Source organism: Acanthopagrus latus, chromosome 18 (genome assembly GCF_904848185.1).
Source record: "Acanthopagrus latus isolate v.2019 chromosome 18, fAcaLat1.1, whole genome shotgun sequence".
Lineage (NCBI taxonomy): Eukaryota > Metazoa > Chordata > Actinopteri > Spariformes > Sparidae > Acanthopagrus > Acanthopagrus latus.
This window is the reverse complement of record NC_051056.1, coordinates 23,833,259-23,857,024: the sequence shown is the minus strand read 5'-3', so window position 1 is coordinate 23,857,024 and position 23,766 is coordinate 23,833,259. Positions and strand designations below refer to the sequence as shown.

Here is a 23,766-nt window from a genome sequence, read left to right as displayed (position 1 = left end):
GTGCATGTTTTGCGTCACATTGTTGTCAGTTTTGCATCTCTTCCACCCGTTTTGCATCTCGTTCTAGTTTGGTTTGCATCTATTTCTAGATATGTTTCATCTCTGTTTATGCTTTTGTCTGACTTTGTGCTCATTTTGCGTCTTTTTGTGGTTGGTTTGCATCTCTGTGGACGTTTCATGTGTCTGTGGGTGTGGTGTGTCTCTGTGGTCAATTTATGTGTCTTTGTGGACATTTTGCATATTTTTGCTGTCATTTTGCATCCCTTAGTGGTTGTTGAACAAATCTTGAGGTTTTTTCCTGCTTTTAGTATTCAGTTATGCATCTCTTTAGCTGTTTTTACACCATCCTGGTTGATTTCTCTCTTGTTGTCTTCTCTTTTTTTTTGTCTTTGTGGTCGTTTCACGCCTCTCCGTGGACATTTTGTGCCTCTTGGTGGTTGTTTTGTGCCTCTTTGTGGTCTATTTTGTGTCTCTTTTGCTGCTTTGCATCTCATTCTGCTGGGTTTGTATCTGTTACAAGTCAAGCTGCACCTGTTTGTGGACATTTTGCATCTCTTTGCGGATGTTTTATGGATCTTTACGTTCAGATTGTGTCTTCTCCGGTGACATTTTGCAGGTGAGGCCCCTCGCACCCCTCTGTCTGTGTCCAGTAGGCCTGTTCAGCAATCCATCCATGACAGTATCATCTGATTTCAGTCAGGTTTTCCCTCTGTGTGGATGCCTACAGGAAATGCCAGGGGAGCCGCTACACTCCCCTAATGTGAAAACACACACACCTCCTACCCTACTGCACTCTTCAACACCACCACCAGGATCTGTCATCTTTGTTCTCCATCATCACACGATGCCAAGTTATGCAAGAAAAAGTCTGCACTACAACACTCACTATTCCAGAGCTTGGAAACTCTTTCGTACGCTGCAGTTGCTGTGAACTATTATTTGTGAAAAGTAGACAAAGTTGCCATCACTTTTTTTTTTCTCTCCCCTCCCACAGGTGTATGAGTTCATGGACAACGAGAGAAAATGTAGGTTCAGTCGTCAATTAGGTTATAAAACCAACACTCTCTCCTCAGGTTGCTGCTATTCCTGGACTTCTGCCGTGTGAGGAAGATGCGTGTGATCTGCTGCCTCCTGGCGGCTGAACACCGGCTGCTCCGATTACATAAAACAGGGCTGTGTGTGTGAGTCATCACCCCCCAGTGAGGACAGATGGGAGGTGTGTGTGGTGTGTTTGTGTGTTTGTGTGTAGGACGGGGCGGAGCGAACAGCAGTGGACTGTGAAATAAGGGCTTTCCCCTCTCTCTCTCTCTCTTTTTTTTCTCCCTCTCTCTCTCTTTTTCCTTAGTTTTTTTTTTTTCATTTTTTTTTTGTGGGTCAGGAGAATCAGTTACAACACAAGTGAAGTGCTGTGACAGTAAAAATAGACCAGAAGGCTGCAGAGCTTCAGTCTTGTGTAATCTAAACTGCAGACATTTGCTGCCTTCCCCTCCCTAATTTAAGGACTTTAAGGAGATTTACTCGGCTTTCTCCCTGTCACAAAAAATTGAAACGTTTATAGATAATTAGAGATGAGGATGGAAATCAGAATGGGGAATTGGTATTTCTGTCTTCATTTGTATGTTCCTGACATGCTGTTTAGCTCAGAGATCTGAGGGCTGCGACTGAGAGCATTTTTAGGGAAGAAATCATGATGTTAGCTTGTTGTTGTTGAGCTGACGATGACACAGAAAGAAGCAAATACATTGTGCAACGGAGGGCTGCGGTGAGTGTGTGGGTGCAGATAAAGGGGGGGTGGTACAGGGAAGCTCGAACACCGGTTACCCCGCAGACTACCCTGTTCTCACGACTTCATATATAAACCACTCTTTTTTGTCTTTAGTAAAAAAAAAAAAAAGGGGAGGGAGGGGAATGTTTAACTGAGCAGCTAGAAAACAGGGATGGTGTTCGACAAAGGAACAGGCTGTATGCATGTCTGGACCAATTTTATGTCAAATTTGGGCCGTAGTGTGTTAGAAGATAGTACAAATGAACATTTTAACTTCACAGAGCCTAAAGTGGTGTAGTCAGGAAGCTCAACAACAGTCTAAAAGTCAAAGATAGATTTGGTTTATAATGATTTAAATAGCCGATCTTCACAGCAGACTGTGTTTCTTGAAGGTCTCATATTGCAGAAAGTGAGATTCGTGCATGTTTGGACTATAAAGCAGGTCTCCATGCTACATACTGTAAATACTGTCCGAGTATCAAACATGCTCTCATACCAAAACAGTGTGAAGGCAGTTTGTGAAATAGTGATGAAATGTAACATGTAGGATTTATGTTCATGGGCACAGATTGTCCAAATCGTGTCCATGTACATGAATAAAGGTGAGAAATATCTTTTTCTAAAGTGCTTTTGTTGCCTAAGCCAAATCAGACTGGATGTGAACGCTGGAATCTGACGTGAAAGTCTTTGACTCTGACACCAGCCAAGTTCATAAATGTGGACTTTGATTCAGCTGAAGAAACGTGGTGCTATAATCGAGCTGACAGTCACCAAAAAAAATTCAGATGTAGTGACGAATTCTGTGGATTAGACTTTGTGACAGTTTCACAAACTGCTGTGATGATCGTAGGGATCGATTCAGAACCTGGGGCTTCAAATGAGCCACAAGGTGATGTCACACCTATACAGCCACTGTATATTCATTCCGATGAAAGCTGCTCCGTGGAGCAGTGAAGCCAAAATGGCTCGACTTCCCAGCTATGATATTACCCAGGTCTTCCATGTTGTGCGGCCCACAGAGCGTGTGACCGGCTCAGCTCTCGGTTAACTTGATTGGGGATATAGTAATTTAATCGTGTGGCTTTTCTAGACAGAATGTCTCTATTTATGTGAAGTGAAACTAGTCATTTTGCAGGGGGTTGTGACACTCAAAATAATGTATCCACCATTTTATAGATGCTTCTTTCACAATGTGAGCTTATGGGGAAAAGCTGTTTTGGGCCGCAGAGCTTCAGGTGACGTTGTGTTTATACAGATTAGCCACGACGGTGCTCTGTCTGTCTGGGGGCTTAGATATCGACAGAAAGAGAAGAAATGTTTGTTAAAGTATGCTAACATTTTCTAGCAGACATCCAAAATTAACCTGATAATTAGCTAAATATTGGACCTTTAACTGGCCAGTCATCGCAGCTCTAGTAGATGCTGCAGGATAAAAAAAGACCTTACAGGTGAGAAGTAGGAATTATTCCCATTGTGACACAGAGAATAAAAGGTATATTGTTTTATTTGGGTTTAAATCTTAGACAAAAACAAAACACAACACAATCAGCAATGAGACAAGCCTACAAAAGGCAGTGAGGGAGAGCTTGCACATGGGACTGAACGGTGGAGGGTGAAGGAGGAGTCGGGACGCTGAGGTCTGGTCTGAGTGGTTACTGAATCATGTCTGTCAACAGGAAACGGAGCCGACGAGAATGAAGTGACAAACAGAGCGGAACCGAAAGATAAGAATGTAAACCGGTGAAAACAGATTAATATGGATGTGGATCGCTCCACACGAAGGGAGACGGGGGGGAAAAAAAAAATGCCTGGCAGGTTTGTTATCACCCCGAACAGATGTAAGGAAAAGAAATCCCGTCAGATCAGAGTGGCGTTAAATACAACGTAACGGTAAACATGATATCCCGACACTTTAAACACGAGGGAACAAGTTTGACTGGACTAATTGTTTTAAGGCTGTTATCTGCGAGACAATAATGTTCATGTATACTTCATCTTATGTATAATCTTACGTGTAATATGGTGGGCTGACAGAAATGTGAGGCTTTCTTTGGAAGTACAAAAAAAGCTCAGAGTGTAACATCACAGTGACTGGTTGCATTGACCACTTTTGTTTTACAGCTTTGGTTTTTTCTTTTTTTTTTTGCATCTCTGTTTCTCCTCTCTCTCTCTCTCTCTCTCTCTCTCTCTCTCTCTCTCTCTCTCTCTCTCTCTCTCTCTCTCAATCTCTCTCTGTGTCCCTCCACTCTTCTTCTTCTTCATCATCTTCATCTTTTTCTTCTTCTTCTTCTTCTTCTTCTTCTTCTTTAGAAGGTGTATGGCCCCACATAGATGGAGAGTCGGAGGGCAGAGCTGGTCTGGTAGCTGCCCTGGTAGCTGAGCAGAGGGTTAACCGACACCATCTCCAGGTCCAACGTGTACTCTCTGGGCCCCGACACGGCGCGGGCCAGCACCAGCATGGCGCTGATGTTATTGATTTGCTGGAGAAGACAAAACAAATGTCACTGAGCACATTCACACAGCAGATCCTGATCAATACCACTCACATGTGCTTACAATGAAGGCCCAGTGTGTAAGATTCAGGAAGCTGGATCGGCAGTTATGTAATATGAAACTAAGAATTGTGTTTTTGTAACCTTACAGTGAGTCTTTTATATCTACAGAGGAACAGGATCCTACCACCGCCATGTTTTTCTACAGTGGCTCAGAATGGACAAACCAAACTCCGGCTGGAGACACAGCCTGAGGCTGAGGTGAGAGCTGTTCATCTGCAAACACACCGCTAGTTGCCACTAAATCCTACACAGAGCTCCTTGAAATATTAAGCCTGATCCAACAGTTAGCTGAGCTTTAGCTTAGTTTTCTGCGAAGAACAGAAAAAAAGGAAAACTGTCAGTTTGGCTCTTCTCAAAGGAAACCAAGCTCCACCTAGCGATTAACACCAGTGACAAAAAAAAATGCTTAAATACAGTTTGTGGGAGGACAATAACGGGATTTCCAAATCAGGAAACTGAGATGTGACTGGTTGTCGTTTGTAGAGGCGCAGATGGAAAGCAAAGTTTATGACCCTCCTGAGAGCTTTCCAATTAGAAAGTGTGTCATGTTTTATAGACTCACTGCTCATGCTGACTGACTGTGATGCAGCAAAGTTGTTTATGTGATAACCGTATGTTAAGTTTTATCCGTGAGGCTGAGCCATGAATCGTTGTAAAGATGGCAGATAACAAATTTAACTAAGTCTGCCTTGAAAAACACAGTTGAGCAGTTTTATAAAGTCGGACACGTGTTTGTCTGAGAAGTTCTATTTTTGTTTGATTATTCAAACATTTTCTTGTGTTAGTTATCTATTTATTTCCTGGCATATTTAGGTTGTATAGTTAGTATTTTGTTTTGTTTTGGTTTTGGTTAACACCTAAGGTTATATGATAGAGGGGTCAGAGGACCATGATGTTTTTTTTCACCAGAGCACAAAGAGGCCTGCAGGAACTGTGATTTTTCTTTTCTTGTTTGTTTTTTTGTTTCTTTCTTTCTCTCTGGAAAATAAGCCAGACACTGGAACACTGAGGGAACTTTGAAAGAACAATAACTTCTTATTCCTGCATACATTACAAGCCCATGGTGCAAACGTGGCCCTTTGATTTCAAGTTTGAGATACAATATAATGTTTGATTTAGATTTTTTTGCAAAACAACAAACATCTACAGCTCGACTGACACTCACACTGATCAGATTTGAGTTTATTCAGCCATTAAAGCAAGAATTAATTTGATAAGAAGCGCTGATACGATGGATATATATTACCCCTCACTCAGATTAAAGATTCTCTCAGCATTTGCATAAACATCTTGAACAAAACCATCACACTCTCCTCTCACCCTGATGTAGAAGTCTCCGTTTTCGTCACCGGAGCGGATGCGGAAGGTGTTGTACGCCCCGGGAGTGACGCTGGTGGCCTGAATCTGGAAGATGTCGGAGGGGACAGAGCGCTCCGAGGTGATGCTCATGTAGCGATGGACGATGGAGAAAGGCAGATCTCGACAGAGGGGTTTGTTGACGGGACACACACAGCGGCTGCACACACACACACAGAGGATTAAACCATTTGAATTGTGGTAATGTTTGATGCAGGAAAACATTTGAAGTAGTTCATGAATCAGCCAGCAGAGGGAGTAAGATGACTGATGAGAGTTCAAGCAACTATTGAACAGTAGCCATTTTTATCTCAATGTTTTTCTAAAAGACATTTAATATTAAATCATCTGGGATATGTTAATATTGACCCACACCTGTTCCCAATCCAACACTTGTCCACTCTGTAATAGTGTTCTTACTGGAGCGTGCTCAAAAGAAACCTTTGGACTCAAACGTGGAAAAAGTAATTGGTGTAATCTCGCAGTTTGAGCCATACTCAATACAGGGGCTGATTATATTCTGAGCTGATGGCCAGCACATATTTCACTAAGTGGGAAAAGGTGTGTGAAAGTGTGTGTTTGTGTACGAGCACACACACACACACACACACACACAACCTTTCATGAGGTGTCACTCACTTCTCAGACACTTGTACGTAAGGGTCCTGGCAGCGGTTCGAGTCCACACACTGGTACCGCCCGTGGATGTTCACACAGGTCTGTGTGTCGGTGCACTGATGTTCACCTGTTTCACACTCGTTTATGTCTGCGGGAGAAGAACGGCTCAGAATCGAACAGGAACGGGACAGAAATAGACCGCTGTCTAAGAATGATTATTGACTCAGTGCAGCGTTTGTGACTCTGGGAGCACAGAGAGGTAGGTGTTCGGTCCTTGGGAGGAAATGGAGGCGGGTGTGCTTACCCTGGCATAGTCTGGTGTTTTGCCTCTGGTATCCTTCTGGGCACACACAGGAGAACTTCCCTGGTTCGTTGACACACTGGTACTGGCACAGGTAGCTGGAGTAGCTGCACTCATCGATGTCTGTCAAGATACAAGGTCAGGCTTTATTTTTATGTCCTCGCTGGAATGTTCTTTACAGACAGAGTGGGTCTCTTACCATTACAGGCAAAGCCATCAGGCCCGAGCTCATAGCCCTGATCACAGCGACAGAGGAAGGTGCCGTAGGTGTTGTAACACCTCTGAGAGCAGGGGGCGCCCATATCACATTCATTCACATCTGAAGGGAGAGAAGGTCGATTTTTATTGTGTAAACACAAAAAACTGTGTGTGACTAATTTCAAAGAGCAAACACACCCGCAAAGACCTTTGACAGTTTCTGGACCAAAAACACGATATGAATGCAGAAATCAGAAGAATAGCTTCCCATTAAAGTAAACACTGTGAGTACAAATTCTCTCAATCAGCTTGTTGTTGTTAGCGAAGGGGCCCGAGATGGGAAACGCGATCGACTGTCTGTTTTCTGTTGCAACAGTTTTTCATTTATTCATGAAAGATCTGTTTGTTCTCACTGGTTTTAATTGAGGCGGTCTCTGTCGTAACGAGGTAATGTCACGTACTCTACGTCCGTCCAGCGGTTATAATTTAGCGTTATTGAGTCAATATGAGATGGCAGGCGTTGGATTGTTGCTTACTGATCAAAACAACAACTGAACAGATAAGAAAAGTTCCTTTCCCCCAAATTAAAGTTAAACACAAGAAGCTTCTTGGATGAAAGTTGTTCAAGAAACTGAAACACGTCCAACAAGTTTGATCAAAACCGATGAACAGGAGATATCGTCTTTTATATTCCATGTATCCTTCTAGCAGGCTTCCCTTCGCTTCACTACACGACTCAGTCCGAGAGGATTCCTCTCAACATAACCAATTAGTTTTGTTGTCTAAACCCTCACATTTAGAGGCTGTATCATGCAGCAGGCGTTCTTTGTAGATGCTGTGTATCGGCAGATGGACCAACTTGTTCTTGTCGAAACCTGCCACCTACATAACCCACGATGAATCTCAACCACTGATGGAAGTTCAGTTGTGTTATGCTGACAGTATCTAAAGTATCAGACATAAGGACTTCAGGGGTTCTTTCTAATGTCACATCCCCAGATTTAAATGGTCATTTCCAAACTTGTAGTCTTGATCCAGAACCAACGCTGACTAAAGTACATCCCTTGAGCGCCCTCTAGAGTCACAAACAGCTTTATACAACTTTTTACACCTACAGATTTGTTCTCCCCAACACCCAAGAGTTTAAACTTCAGTCATTATCTATTAACCATCAAGCCGATGGACAGTCAGGTGAAGTTTCTTAGTCCACAAAACATTTCTGGAGCTTTACAGCAAAACAGTGTTACAGTACATTCTCCTAAATAACTGAAGCAGATGGAGACTAGCTTAGCAGCTCCAGTGAAGATTTCGGCTTAAAAAAGGGTGTTGATAACATCTTTTTAAATCAGTTTGTGAATCTCAGGTATTCCATAAACTTTGAATATGCCAGACAAGCTGTATGGAGCCATTTAATCTTTTCTTTCAGTTGAACTTATTAACTCTCCATTTACTTCCTTCGTTTGCTCCAGAAATGCTTTGAAACTTCCCCCGACTTTCCATCAGCTTGGAGGTGAGTAGATAACGACTGAAAATTGATTTATGGTTAAACTGTTCCTTTAAGATTTCCATACCACATCATTTTTAAAGGTGTTAATTATTATCAGGCACCTGACAGACCTTGAGTCAGATCTCTGTAAGGTTGAATCTGATTGGAAGCTTTCAGTCGAGTGTTCAGACATTTTTGCCTTCTGGCTACAAAAGTTTGAGTCTTAAATCAGAAGCAGAAGGCGTCACTCACCGACGCAAGACCGGTTGTTTCCTGCCAGCTGGAAACCAGGTTCACACTGACAAGAGAAGGAGCCGGGGACATTGACACAGCGATGCTGACAGTACCTGTACCTGCACTCATCGATGTCTAAAGAGAGAGAGAACGAGGGACATTCAGGTCAGTCTCCAACTTCATCCAAACATTTATTTATGAGTTGTCATATTTAAGCCCGCAGACAGATAGACACAGATGATCTCACCAATGCACTCGGTGCCAACCTTGCGGTAACCGTCCGGACACTGACAGGTGAAGGCCCCCAGTGAGTTGATACACTGCTGACTGGGCTGGCAGTCGTGTTCGTCTCGCTCACACTCATCGATGTCTGTGTTTTGTGGGGGCGAAGTGAAGCAGGGACACACATGTCAGAATGTGGTTATTGTGAGCAAACACACCATCATTCAGCCTGACAGGAAGATACAGTGTTCCTGTTGGAGGGCAGACGACGGCCACTCCGCTCGCCTCATTTGCACCCGACAGCTGAAAATATCACATCATGTTGAATCATGTTTGCTGTCTCATGCAGGCTGATGAGCCTCCGTCCCCTTCAGCGGGGCTACGTTTCTCGCCGCAAGTCCGGTTCTTAAAACACAGCAGCTGTTCTCGTGTGAAATCTTCCAAATTCCTTCACTGTCTGTCTGTCTGTCTGTCTGTCTGTCTGCCCCCCTTGGACTCATACTCACTCACACCCACACAGATTGCACTAACATGCTGCCTCCAGTCTCAACACCTGCTCCGGCCACCTGTCCCTCGCAATCTGTGGCCGCCGACTATAAATTTACACAATCACACACACATAAACATGCGTAATGATCTCTCATCCTGTGGCCACCTGTCCACCTCCAACCCCCCGGACCCTACAAACCAGACACCCACCCACACAGCTGTCTCCCTGCGACTCGTAGCCCAGAGGGCAGGGGTTGGTCACGGTGGGCGTGATGGCGGGCTCTGGAGCTGGGAAGACTTCCGCAGTGTGTGGAAGGCACAGGTACCCTCCGTAGTGGTTGTAGCACTTCATTTGCCCTTTGCAGGCATCTGGAATAGTCTCACACTCGTTTATGTCTGATGGGAAACACAGAGACGGAACGTTAGGGGCTAATGACCCACCAGATGAACAAAAACTGTTACTGAATGTGAGACTAAGGTGGTGCGATGGAACCAAACGCGGGTAAAAAGAGACATTTTACCTTTGCAGTGCTCGGTCTGAGCGTCCCAGTGATACCCATCTGTGCATTCCTGCAAAGAGCAGCAGAGAGAGAAAAGGAAGTGTGAGGAAATGATGGAAAGAAAGATGTGAACAGGCCCACTGAGCCAAGGAGTTGCATAATGTATTCATAATACATAATAAATCCCCAGTAGTAGGATATGAAAAAAGACGCGGAGGATAGAGAGACTTGTTTCCTCCGGGCCAAAAAGACAAGAAGTCTGCTGCTTATAAAGGATTTGTGACATTTTTAGCTGCTCTCCGTGAGCCAAATGTCACTTCAAAAACACCGAATCTAAGGCCACTGTTTGGAAAAAGGGTCATTATTATTGCGGAAAAAATACTGCAGCTGTGAGCTGCATGGAAAGAAAAACGCAAGGCCTGAAGAAACATGGAATTAAAACTAAAATTACCCCCAGCTATGACTGCTATAAAATGTTGGCGAGGGGGGGGAACGGCTGTGGAATATTAAAAAAGAGAGAAGGTCGAGGCCAAGATTTCCACACACAAGAAAAGCAGTAACATCAGCCGAGCCGTGTCATGTATATGTATAGTGAGTGAGAGAGAGAAAGAAGGAAGGATGCAAATAAAAAGAAAGGAGTAAGAGAGGAGAGGAGAAGGAGGGAGAATGATTCGTCCATCCTTACCGTGTAGGTGTCACTTTCTTTCGGTGGCTGTGAAATAGCACTGCGGAGGAGCGCAGACACACATATGCACACGCACAAGACTGACACACAAGCGCCCTGCATACTAATAGACTAATTTGTGTGTTGAGGGGGGGGGTCGGGTCAGGAACGCACGTCAAACATGCACACGGACACACACGGACACACACGCACACAAACACACACGGCTATCAGACAGGTAGATGAGAGAGGCAGCCGACTTTGTGACGTTCAGAGCAGCCAGGAAGTGGTTTCTGTGATTCTGAGAGAGAGAACGAGAGAGAGACAAAGAGGAAAGACAACGTTAGAAAATGCAGAAACTTGTTCAGCCCAGTCTCACACCGGTGCTGTGAGCTGTCCCCCTTGCAGCTGAAATGGATAAATCAACTTTCAAGCCAATTTTTAAGTAGTCAGCGAGAAACACAAACAGTTCGCGTCCTGGACTCGGTTTCGGTGTTTGTCAACCAAACAGTCTCCCCTTGATCGCAGCAGGAATAAATGGAATGAACGAGCGTGCCAGGTGAAAACATAAACATTGTGACGTTCTCCATCCTTGTGCTGAAAATAACAGAGTCAACATCACAGAAATACTTTCATATTCACTGCTCACAGAAAGCCCTCTGTGTCTGCAGACTGGCCGACTACAACCCGGTGGAATGATCGTCTCGCTGAGTGCTGCCTCCAGAGGTTCCAGTTTTACTGTGTATCGCAGCATCACACATAAATCCTGGCTATTACTTGCATATTTTACGAGAGTCTTGTAAAGAGATCTCGTGCTCAGCTGCTTCACTTACTTAGATAACCGTCCTCCCGTGCAGATGCTGTGTTGTGTTGTTTGACATACTGGAGGCCTTAGAAGACATCTGTGGCGGACAGAAACTAAGTAGTCGTCCATTTACTCAAGTACTGCACTTATCAACAGCTGATAGATATTTTACTTTCTCTGTGTATTTCCATTTTGCAATACTTGTCTTGCGCTCATAATGTTTCTGAAACTACTTTTTTACCACAACTGTTACGAAAACTTTGATTACATTTCGGTGATAATACTCCAGTAGACTTGTGAATGCAAGAGCTGCACTTGTAATGAGGTTTTTATACTGCAAGTATAAGGATCTGAGTACTTCGTCCCCCCCGCTGCTCTCTTCGTTCCACCATGTTCTGTAAAACTGTAGTATATTTGTGAGGTAGATTCATAGTGAATAATGTTTGCGGAGTCTTCTGATGGGACTGGGCTTTTCTCCCAGCAGAGAAACAATCAGTCTTCAGTTTATGTTCCTGGAGAGAGGCTATAAGTGTTTAAGCTAAATATAAACAAATCACCTATTCCGGCTCCTGCAGACTGAAGCGCTCGGAAAAGGCCGGCCGATTCAAGGAATTAAGAAAGAAAAAAAGAAAAAAAATTGAAGCAAGTGTTGTGTAAAGTACATGACAGGAAAGTTATAATCACCGCCTGTCTACGTGCACAGACACACACACAGACTCTGATGTAAACTCCTGAGGCCACAATCCCAGGCAATGCTCACTGGTAAGATTTCGTTTTGAGACAAACTGAAGGCCGCAAGGTGACGTGGACACCCTCAAATACTTGATGGATGACATCACGTGCCATTTGTGACCTTTTGCGTGGTGAAAAGCAGCAAAACATGCCTTCACCCTGTGAGTCCAGACGGTAACACATACCACGGCGCAATCAGACGGCCGCAGTACGTGACCTCTCGGACTTGGCCCAGCGGCGACTTACAACCAGCAAGAATGTGACCGAAACCACCCAAAAACAAACTGACCATCAGTCCGGGGTCCAGTCACTCACTGGCTACTGAGTGTGGGCAGCAGGGATGCATGGGTGTTGTCCCACTGCCGCTGGAGATCAAGTGGCGGTGGACCTCTGGAATGCCCGTGGCAAGGATGTGGGAGCCAGTTCCCAGCTGGGATGCCCTGCCGTGGCAGTGGTTCCCAGAGTATCAGGTTCTGGGAAACCCCCCATGGATTCACATAAGAGGATAACTGGTGCCAAACCTCCAGCCACTGCTCCCACTAACCCCTCATCGCTCCCCACTGTGTAGGAAGATGTCAGATAACGTGGCTCAGTCCAGTAACTAATTGTTTGGGCTCTGACTGTAACACCACATCACTGTGGTCATCATTTATGTCATAATTCAATCAAACTGGCTGAATGTTTGTTGATTCCAGCTTCACAAATCTGAAGATTCGCTGCCTTTTTCTTGTCATATAGATAGAAAGTGAAATATATTTTACTTTGGGACTGCTGGTCGAGACATTTCTAAGATGTCGCTGCGGGCTGTTGGAACTGGTGATGACTTTTTTGTACTACTTTGACATTTTACTAGACACAGTAATATGTAACATCTCAGTATTAAAACGTCTCAAATTAAATGTTTTGTAGAGCCCAACAAATACTCAACTCTTGGGGCATTCAATGTGGATGTACTGGCCCATAAACACATATTCAGTGGTTATCAAACCCAAAGACAAACATACAGTGCTGATAAAAAGTATTCTCCCCCTTAATTGTTTCCCACTTTTATTGCTTTTATAAATAGAATCATGGTCAATATACAAAACAAAAGATTTACAAAAAAAACTCTTTGAAGTTGAAGTGAAAACAGGTTTCTACAAAGTAATGTCAATCAAGTAAAATTATATAATGTTAAATAAGTGACTGCATAATTATTCCACCCCTTCCAGTCAGTATTAAGTAGATACACTTTAAAAATGTATAAATTACCCTCAGCATCTTTTTCTGCATTATGATCTTCTTAAATAGAAGAGTTTTCACATCGGACAACGTGGCGATGTCGATATTGATTGATAGGCCAACTGATAATATCGATCGGGCTCTAATATTTTGTCGAGTTGCTTCCTTGTTCCACCCCAGAGAAATCGATCATTTTACTCAAGGTAACGTTAAGTTTCGCTTGGAGAGCGACAAAGGCAGTCGGCTAACATCACTGAACTCCCAACTGATCATTAATTATAGCCTTTGGTTGAAACCCCAACTATTACTAACATACAATACCTGTTGTGTTTATACAGTACCTGTCATAATAAAATAACTTCAACCTGACATAACGACCATTTGGGGCTCTAGTTGGCCTCAGTAAGAGCGGGCTGACCCATTTTTAAATTCACACAGTCAGCACAATTTAACAAACAAGATGTCAGCCCCCTCATAAAAGTGACCACATGTGGACCAGGAAAAACACACAGTTGGACCACACACACACATACAAACACACACGCAGCAGGACGGTCATGGGTTGAGGTGTATACACAGCGAGCTTTGCGTTGTTCTGCTCGGCTGTGCGTGGCCGTGGGGCGGCCCGAGAACATGGTGGCCCGGCGCTCTCCAGCTGCGCTCTGTTACCGTCGTGGCCCTGAACCTGAACGTCCACAACCGGAGGGTCACCGTCTCACACACAGTCTCGCTCCTAACCACTCGGCAAAGGGAGAAATTCACACACTGTTAACTGTACCGAGTCCCTCCTGAGCCGTCTGCGTGCGCGAAGGCTTTTTCAAGGGCTGTGATGTATTAGTGTGTGCACACAATGTGGCACAAGATGATGAGCTGCTCTCTGGGGGAACAGCGCTCCTTCCTGTTGGTTTTGTAATCCCACCTGAGTCATTACAGTGACGCTGGAGATGTCACATGTTAGCTATTAGGAGTGTAAACAGTGATAAAGCACACTGTCAAATCGAAATAAGGCAGCAACCTACACGCTCTCTGGTGTTTTCTGCGTACAATGATCCTGTAGCTGGCACCTGTTTCTCTCCCTTCGCCCAGATCGTCTTGCTGTAAGTTTCCCCTGCTGAGATTGTGACACCGACTTTTAAAAAAGTTGTACAAGAAGGATGAGGTGGAAAGACTTTTGTAACATACTGTACAATAAAACATGCCCTGTGACTCACTGCCTCTCTTCCTGTCTACCCCCCTATTACAGTCTGAAACGCAGAGCCAAGAAGCAAACTACACAGACTATGGGCCACGTTATCTTGGCTCTCGCATGGAGCCAAGTGTGGCTGAGAGAGCAGAGCACAGCAGAGAGCGGAGCAGAGCTGCAACTGTGACGTGTAGGGCCTGTACCAGAAAAGTGGCCAAGAGGCACATCTCACCTCCGTTACTTCTCCTGAAAAACTCTTAAGTAAACGTGATAAGGCATCCGGCAGTTTCTCTGTCTGACACTCATAGCGTGTATATGAGACGTTAAAGTAAACTCACGGCGAATCTTTCCGGGTGGGTCCTCTTGTGTGTGACGGCGTCCCTCTGACCAGTGTTTCCTCCTGCTGGCTGCGGTCGTCCCGGCTGAGCTGGGCGTACAGAAGTGGTCCCTTCAACTCCTGCCTGTGTGACCCTGAGAGAGTGAGTGGGGAGACCGACAGCTGGAGCAGCTGAACACATGCAGAGGGAGGGAGGGAGGGAGGGAAAGAGGAAGAGAGAGAGCAAGGGAGGGAGAGAGAGAGGGAGAAGAGAGGGACAGCCCATTCTTACCCCCCCCGCTCCTCATCCCTATCTCCCCTCCCCTCTGGCCCCCTGCACTGCCACCCTCCACTCTCCAAACCCCCTCTCGCTGACCCCCCAGGATGCAAATTCCTGGTCTGCGGCCCAAATACCAAAATTCCAAATCCGTCCAAATCGCAGGCGGCGGAACAACAACTCACAGATTCACACACTTGCCCCCCCATCTTCTTACAAAATGCCCCCTCTTACTGGTCCCACAACACACCTGGTTTCATTTAAACTAAACCCCTGCAAAAGCCCCAAGCTCTCCCACCCTTTTTTTTTCCTCCCTCCCTTTCCCCCCCCCCATTACCCCCCATCTATCTATACTTACCTCCCCCATCTTTTCCCTTCTTTTTTTTTTTTCTTTCTTTCTTTCCATAAAGCAACTAAAGCCTTCGCTCTCGTCCAATCTGACATGCAGGATATTTATAGACGGGGAGAGAGAAGTTAATGGAATGTGGACAAAAATTAGAGAGTGGAAGACAGAGAAAGAGAGAGAGAAAGAGAAAGAGAGAAAGTGCGTGTGTGTGTGGAGACGGATTCGGAAAATGTGTCATCTCGTTCAGTAGAATGAAGCGGTGGCTCTTTCTGGGATACAACACAGAAAATGAACTACTATCACTATTCAACTGTGCTGCTCTCTGTTTGCGCGTGACTAATCCGTTACTGCGTGTGGAATCATTTCCGGCACAATTTTTTTTTTCTTTTTATGTTGCACGCTGGTTAAGATGTTGCTTAACTTAAAGGTCAAGCTTCCAGAGGTGGGAAGGAACGAAGTACAACATACTTTGTTGCTGTTCTTTAGTAGATTTTTCAGGTATCTGTACTTTACTTGAGTATTTATATTTCTGACAACTTTTTTACTGTTACACAAATATCTGTACTTTCTTACATTTTCCCAAACAGGCTTCTTGCTTTTAGTTTTTATGCATTTGCATCACAAGACTGATTACAACCAATCAGTACTGAATATCACACACGGCAGACACAGCAAGATGACCCAGTGTAAAAGATGCAACAACACCTAAACGGACAGAAAGGGAAGCTGAAACAGGGAGAAAAGGTGCGATGGTTTCTTGTATCTGCAGAGAACCTGCAGCGCTCTGCCTGGATTCTCTCATTTTCTCTTCATTTTTTTGCTGCTCAGGGCGTTTCATCAACCCAAAATGTGGCGTCCTGGGAATGAGACTCAACAATCAACTATTTTTCTGCTGCGTTTACGAACAGCTCAGACAAATCCTACTGATTAAGTTTAATAGTTATTGAATTATATTAATGTGATAGAGTAGAAGAAGAAGTAGAAATGTCCTTCAGAGGGAAACTTTTTACTTTACTTTTACATGAGAGAAGAAGTTGAATCGGTTCTTCCACTTCTTCCACAGTCTTTTTTGACGCAAGTATCTGTACATCTACTTATGTAAAGAATGCGTGTGCTTTTGCCACCTCTGCAGGCTTCCCACAAAATAAAAGCCTCCTCAAAATTAAATGAGCAGCAGCCACATTACTGTAATTGCAGGCTTCATTTCAAGATACTCTAAGAGATACAACACCCATTACGAAACCATTGCCTGCATTAACGCTTAAGACTGAAGACTCTTTAATAGACGAGCTAATGTTTATATTTTTAGAGAGCGCAATCGGGCTATTTTTAAAATCATGGGGGCAAATTACTGCATTTTAATCCTGTTCTTCAAAGTAAATCTCCACAGTTTGGCTTCAGAAACCTTTTCTTAACCCCTCAGATTGTCTATCTGTCCTGAGTTTCTGGGTGGTGGCAGACGTGGCAGCTGTCATTACGGGGGATGTTGTTAAAAGTCACACAGACGACCCCCTGGCTGGACAAACTGTGGCCCCCTCCCGGTTGGTCCTTTATTCCCGTGACCACACAGACACCCCACACCCTGGCAGAGGTCTCAATTCATCACACATGTAATCTGATGTTTAGAATTTAAAACACTTACAGACTATAGTATAATAAATCTGCCATCTTTACGTTCATGGTATGTTTTATTTCTCCTCTCTTTTTGTCTCTAGTCTCCATCCAGCAGGCACGAGATCACTAAAATCTCGTCCCGGGAGAGAGTCATTGACAACAACTCTTCCATATAACATAGCAGATGAAACGATGAGATAAAACAGAATGACATTTTGATGAAAATGTGTTAATTTTATTTACAAATCAGATTTACAGACACTCGATTCAAGCAGGGAGGCTGAAAGCGAAGAAATTATCACCGCTGACGAATCGAAAACAGAGAAAGTACGAACTGGAGGGGCTGAGATAACGGCTTCAGTGGGGTGGGGGGGGGACAGGGAAAAAAAATAAGCAGGGGAAGAAATACGCTTCAGTCGTGAAACATTTTGAAGATACAGCTTTTGATGACGCCCATGTATCTGTCCCACACAACTTGGTGTCTGCGGGGCAGAAAACAAAGAGACAGACAGATAGAAAACTGTGAGTGAGCGGAGCAGAGAGGTGCTGTAAGTCTCATGACAAACTGCTGTTGTGAAATCTGGGTGAAGAGAGTAAATGAGGCAATCGTTTGTCCACTCGGTGTAGTAGTGGTGAGGGGGGGTCCATGTTTCTTTTTATGAATATCTCTTTGTTAAGCATGTAGTGGTGCAGGGCTGTGTAAACCCTTAACTACATTCCTGAGTGTTTGCATGAGAAACAAGGTAACTACAGTTTAAGAAATCGGGGCGAGATAGGGTGACACCCACTGGCAGAACAGGGACGTTTTAACATACAACTTCATGCTGCAGCAGCGTTCAATAACTGCCAAAGTGTGTATCAGTATTCATTTATTGTTTAGTTTTCCCATGACTGTATTTTTAGCATGGGGCACCCCCTTTGGAATGTGATAACCAAGGCAGGGTTGGTGCCAGTCTCTGTCTGATAAGCTGTCCAGAATAAAAAGCACATTAACTCACTTGAATGTGTCGAGTATGTGAGCCGAGTTGGTGTAGTGAGTGAGGTAGAGTTTCATGTCCGCTGCGGTCCATCGGTCCGAGCGACACGGCTCAATAAACTGGGGGAGAAGAGGGGAGGGGAGGAGACGTTACATCACAGTCTCAGAGGAACTGGCCTCAGAAAAACTGGCCGAATGATCCGTAAAAGTAAAAGCACACACACCTTCTCCACAAGATCAATGAAGAAATCTCTGACATCTTTCGTGTTGGTTAACTTGGCAGCGATGTTGACAAGGCCTCTGGAAAGATTCTGTGGGGAAAAGAAAAAGGAATTTCCTTAAAACACTCCTTTTTCATATCATTCTAGAAGTTACTGACCGATTGGATTTAGCACATCACGAGGGCGTGAGGTTTCTCACCTTGAAATTAGCCTCCATCTCATTAAAAGCTTTAGTCTTTCCTCTGAGAGCTGTGCAGACCAGACTGGACAGAGTGCAGGGAATGAAAAGAGAAAATGTAAATTAAAGATAGAAGATAACATGATAATTAAAGCCGGTGCATTTTCAGCCATCAGCAGAAATGTGTAGGTTTCCGTGTGCTGCTGTTACCTTTTGTGTTGATCCAGCAGATCTTTGTCAGTGATTAAAATCTTCAGTTCTTTCAGCTCTTGCAAAAACTCTTTATCGAGATCCACGTCCATGTCCTCCACCATGTTATCTACAAAGAAAACACGTCAGTCACGAATCAGTTCAAATGATGTGTTTTTCTCATTACTGTCATCACTTATTACTCTTTTCCTTACAACTATTATGGGATTACTCAAACTTTACTTGAAGCAATAAACATTTGTCAGACCATAATTTGGTGATTTGGTAACACAGAAATTCAAAATTCATCTTTGCCCTAATGATGATCTGCAAAACCTGAAGGACCTCTGGTGGTCAGTGGGTCTCACTGAAGGAGGCAGTGCTCTAATAATAACCTGCACAGACAGCATACCTCTTGTTCTTATGTAAGACATTTATTTTAAGCCTTGTTTATATTTTCTCTCACTGTTTCAATGTTTTTTTTTTCAATATCTTTTCCTTGAATTTATTACAAATGTTTTATCGCTCTGTAAGCCTCAAACTAAGACAGATTAAGATAGTTCCAGATGATTAATATGCTTGTTACATAACTGATTTAAAATGTTGTGCATGCCCCTTTACATCTCAGATAGAAAATCGCAGGAATCAGCCAAAGGAAACAAGAAAAAATACATTTGCTCACCGACAGCCCCCACGGTCCAGTTGTTGATAAGCTGCCCGGCACAGAAAGCAAAGTCCTGGAAAGTGAGATACTGCAGCTTTCTTTTCCCCGTCTCGAAGCGATTGTTGGCAAAGAAAACAATGGCAGCATAATCTCTGAAACAAGCAGGTGAAGCATTATAGGAGCAAAAACACACACACACAAAAAGAAAACAATGAGATGGAACTTTATTTTTGTTGTAAGTTTGAATATCCTTATCACGCATCTTTTCAGCTGTTTTGTCAACAACACAAAGTCATGTCGTAATTCAACATAAAACCAACAACAAAACAGATCTGCAAAACAGCAATACCTATACTTTTTAAAATAAACCCGGGGCAGGTGGGCTTCTGCTCTGTTCCTCTCACTGATTACCTTGCAAGCTTGTCGGAGAGAAGAAAATGCTGACGTATGTTCTCCACCAGGGGTCCCTTCAGCTCCTCCACAACTTTGAAAACACGTTTGAAGTTGTCAAACTGAAATTAAAACATGATGCAGGATTTTTACCAAAAGAAAACCACTAAAAAACTGTGAGTTAAGTAAAACCCTGCCCAAGTGCTTTCTCAACAGACATTCAGCTGCATCATCACAACATGTGTACTGATCTCACTGCTGGAAAAATAGCAGATACAAAAAGACGGTAATTGAAAGTGTTTCAAGTGTCAGGAATTCAGTTTTTCACTTACTGTAACTCAAATACAATAAAGCCGCCAGTCTAAAACTGAAAGTCAGAGTAGGAGAAGTCACATTTCGGTGGTTTCATTATCTTTTAAATCAGCTGCGGACTCCTCTGATAAATAGCTATCAGTAATCACTTTCAAACTCATTATATGCTGACAGATTAATATTCATTGTAGCATTCAAACTGCACTTACAATACATAGCACACATCCAGAAATCGCTGGACCAATAGTATATTCAACTTGAACAAAGTCTGCACACTATGGCTCCCATAGAAGAAGATCTAGCAGTAGCTCTAAACGTCACTTGTGAGTCTGTGGCTGTGCCAGTAAATTGCATAGTAACAGAGTGTTCTCAGTGTTCTGACCTGTCGTCTGCAGCTCTTCAGTGTCACATTTGTCTTGGCACTGATATCGTCCAAGTCTTTCTTTGTTCCTTTGGATAGTTTCTTTCCCAGGACTTCACGGACAAACGCATCATCAAAGGCATAGTATCTAAAGTAATGAATACAAAAGCGCACGAGGGGATTATAATCTCATTTATAGGAATGCAAATTCAAAGCAATTTAATTGCACTGATAGTTTGAATCCTTACTGGTAAATCATTAATATGATTATTAATCCAGCATATTAAATATTTTAGACATCTTTTCATCATAAAACTGTTTATCTTTATCTTTACCCCCTGCAAGATCAGAGTAATATATGTCAAGCTTAACAAAATCCAGCCCATATTAAGGCTGCTAAATTACTAAATGTAATAATATTAATTTTGTATAGAACATCTTTTTGTACTTCTGAAACACATACATTTTTCCATACCAATATTTTCTACTTTATTTTGATATATATGATAAGCAAGTATTTGTCATTTGTCATTTTACGTTTTGATATATTTGTGCAAATCTCTGACTGTTGGTTAATTAAGCTTATTCGCTATGGTCTGCTATGCTAACTTCTGACTTGAAATACACATAAATCCTTAAAAAATGTTGACAATGAGATGTGACACAGCAGGTTATTACAAGAGAATCAATGAGAGCGTCATTACTACACCTCTCTATGAGGATGGCTTGTCGATGAGGAGGGATCTGGAACAGTAGCTGGTTGGCTAATTTGGCTGGACTGTACAGCAGACGCTCACACATCTGGAAAGTCCTGTACTGGTCCATGGTGTCACTCAGCAGAACATCTGCACTGGCCTCACACTCCTCCATCACTCCTCCTTCCATTCGTACCTTCACTGCATCATTCACTGGTGGATGAATCGGACACACTTGGTTCACAGGTTTATATGAGCGACGTGTAACAACTGGTACCTCTACCTCTAAACTGATACACCATCATACTTCATAATGGCTACTATAAAGGTGCAGGATGTGGATTTATGTTGCAGTTTTCAAATGCTGTAGCACATTAACAGGGTTTGTAATCCTTTAAAAGAAAGCCCTCTCCATTCACAACCGTTTGACATAGTCCTACCAAACAGGGTTGGTGCATTACTTCATCCCGATGAACATTTTTCAGAGGGAAAAATGAAGAAAGAATTTGTGTGGTAGTAATACGATTTATTTCTTTATTTCCAACATTTTTATTTATCTCACAGCCCCTCAGATTTCATCTTATGATCCCTTGGGTGGTCCTGACCCCAGAATACGAACATCTGCATCTGATTATTTTTCTAAACAAACTCCAGTAAAACACACAGGCTGCATTTTGAAAATCTACTCCAACAAACCAGGACTTAGTGAAAGCAATCCTTCTCATGAGTATGTCACCTGTCTGTGGTGTGATCCATACCTGTGTATCCATCCAACCACAGCTGGTAAACCTCTTCATCCATGATGGTGGTGTTGCCCACGAACACATCCAGCTCCATAGCCATCTGTGTGGAGGCAAAAGAGTTCAAGCAAATGTGTCAGGACAGAAAAATGTTTGTTTATCTTAAGTAGCTTTTAACAAATAGCTGTAAGATTATCTTAAGAGTGCCAAACACAGCCAGTGAGACATTATACCTTGTTTTGCCTGTGTTGTCCCAAGGAGATCCAAGTACGAAGCCTCAATAAAGGCTGCCGTGTGAAGTATACCGTTAACTTATATTAGCTTAGCTTAAAAGTCATTCCCATGGCTTCCTAATAGCTACTTAGCTAACTCTCCCCCATTAACGGCTAGCCTCTTTAGCTAGCTACGTCGCAAAGTTAGCAGCGTCAGCGGAGACTAAACTGACAACCAGTCAACAAAACGGCGAATGAAGACCAGATAAACACCAGCACATAGTCCGGTAAATAACAGACGTTTCTTTAAAGCACGAACGTATATTAAATGGCAGCCTCCTCTCTGTATTGCTATGGGTGCGAAGTGTCAACAACAGCAGGCATGCTACTTCCGGTTTGTGACGTAACCGGAAGCGCTCTCGAGATGAGCCCATACAGACGCTGAGCTGATCACAAGGCTCAGGAGGAACATGACAACATTTTACATGGAGTGCACCCTGTTAACTGACCTTTAGTTAAGTTGTTGAGCCTGTTTACAGATGTTGATATGACAAAAAAAAAAATATTCATCAATTATATTGTTATTGTTATATTGTCCTATTGTCTTAAATGCAGATAAGATGAATGTTCTAACATAATAGCATATTTTTCAGCCATACCAACAAAAGACACAGTGTTGCACTCTACATCTGTGTGGTTTTGAGATCATTATGATCACTTATTGGATTATTTTTGCATTATGTTTTTCCTAGTAGTAGGGAAATAGTTTTATTGTGAAATGACCTACAATATTAGTGCTTTTATTCGAAAACAGTCATTCCTGGATAGTCATTTTTTTCTATAGCATCAGTTTATCTTCAGTTCTACCCTGAATTTTTTCTTCTAATATTTTAATTCATCAGCATTCATTTCCCATTCCCATTTCTGTTTGTTGCCTCTTATTTACTACATTGTAACACTCAATGTTCCATCACACCAGTGAAGCCGGTCGGCTTGTTTCCAGGACTACAGCCAAAGTTACAGTAGAGCCAAAGCAGACGTCATCCATTATGAATGGAAGAGAATGTGGCTGAGGTTTATAACGCCCATCGATAATGCGTAATAAAATTAATGGGCCATTCATCCAGTCAGACCCAAGAGGCAGATCTGATCAGTGAGTAGAAGATGCCGGCAGAGTTCCAAACAGAAGAATTGGCCGCCTGTCAAATTTAAAGTCAAAACAAACAGGGGGCAGCATATCACCAGGGTAACCACTAACTGCTGCTAACTGTAGCTGCCCTTAGCTCAGTTAGCTGTGCAGCTAGCTGTTCAGGCTGGAAACACTGGGACGAGGGGAGCGCTGAAAGTTGTTTACCACTATCCTTTAACTAATTCTGAGTAATGTACATTGACATCAGATCAAAACTCCCATTTATTGACACTATGCTGATAATTTTAGTATTCATTTTAAGTTTTTCCAAGTAAAATTCTCATATGTTGCCTCTTTAACATCAATCTGAGATAAAGCAGAATGGGAGACCAACATCAAATGCAACATTTCTTACCTGTAACTCACAGACAGCTTGAACTAAACTAGTAACCCTTTGATATAATATGTTTCTATATTATTCTTAATAATATGATCTATGTATTTTCACAAATAAGGACAAGACTGTAATATAAAATTTAATACAAGAGGATAAGTGTTACAAGTGCCTTAACCCACTCTATGTCAAATAAAAGACCACCTCAGAGTAATCACATTACTGCTGTTGTATCTAATTGTGTTACGATGCAGCGAAGCAAAAGTCTGTTTCTATTTTGGAATGACTGGGCAACTATTTTAGTGGTAATTAGATTTTAATTATTAAAATTAGGTCAGCTGATGACTCGAAGCTGAGTCCTCTATCCGTCTCCCTGGGCCTGAATACAGACACAGTCCTAATGGACATGCTGTTCGTGGTTTC

The 23,766-nt window shown here is 43.0% G+C and overlaps 2 protein-coding genes across 2 annotated transcripts; both read right to left on the bottom strand.

The window, feature by feature from the left end:
• Positions 1-3,251: 3,251 nt before the first annotated feature.
• On the bottom strand, positions 3,252-14,859 carry efemp2a (EGF containing fibulin extracellular matrix protein 2a). The gene is made up of 11 exons (XM_037078100.1): positions 14,668-14,859; positions 10,410-10,689; positions 9,746-9,794; positions 9,435-9,620; positions 8,761-8,883; positions 8,532-8,648; positions 6,795-6,914; positions 6,599-6,718; positions 6,316-6,442; positions 5,641-5,836; positions 3,252-4,245 (listed from the first exon to the last, which is right to left on the bottom strand). The coding sequence occupies exons 2-11, from the start codon at positions 10,509-10,511 to the stop codon at positions 4,072-4,074; spliced, it is 1,314 nt and encodes a 437-aa protein (XP_036933995.1). The 5' UTR covers positions 10,512-10,689; positions 14,668-14,859; the 3' UTR covers positions 3,252-4,071.
• A 2,231-nt stretch (positions 14,860-17,090) lies between these two features.
• Positions 17,091-22,233, bottom strand: fibpa (fibroblast growth factor (acidic) intracellular binding protein a). The gene is made up of 11 exons (XM_037078230.1): positions 21,842-22,233; positions 21,627-21,711; positions 20,883-21,081; positions 20,195-20,321; positions 19,522-19,622; positions 19,129-19,262; positions 18,468-18,576; positions 18,279-18,342; positions 18,083-18,169; positions 17,881-17,978; positions 17,091-17,364 (listed from the first exon to the last, which is right to left on the bottom strand). The coding sequence occupies exons 2-11, from the start codon at positions 21,709-21,711 to the stop codon at positions 17,295-17,297; spliced, it is 1,074 nt and encodes a 357-aa protein (XP_036934125.1). The 5' UTR covers positions 21,842-22,233; the 3' UTR covers positions 17,091-17,294.
• Positions 22,234-23,766: the final 1,533 nt, after the last annotated feature.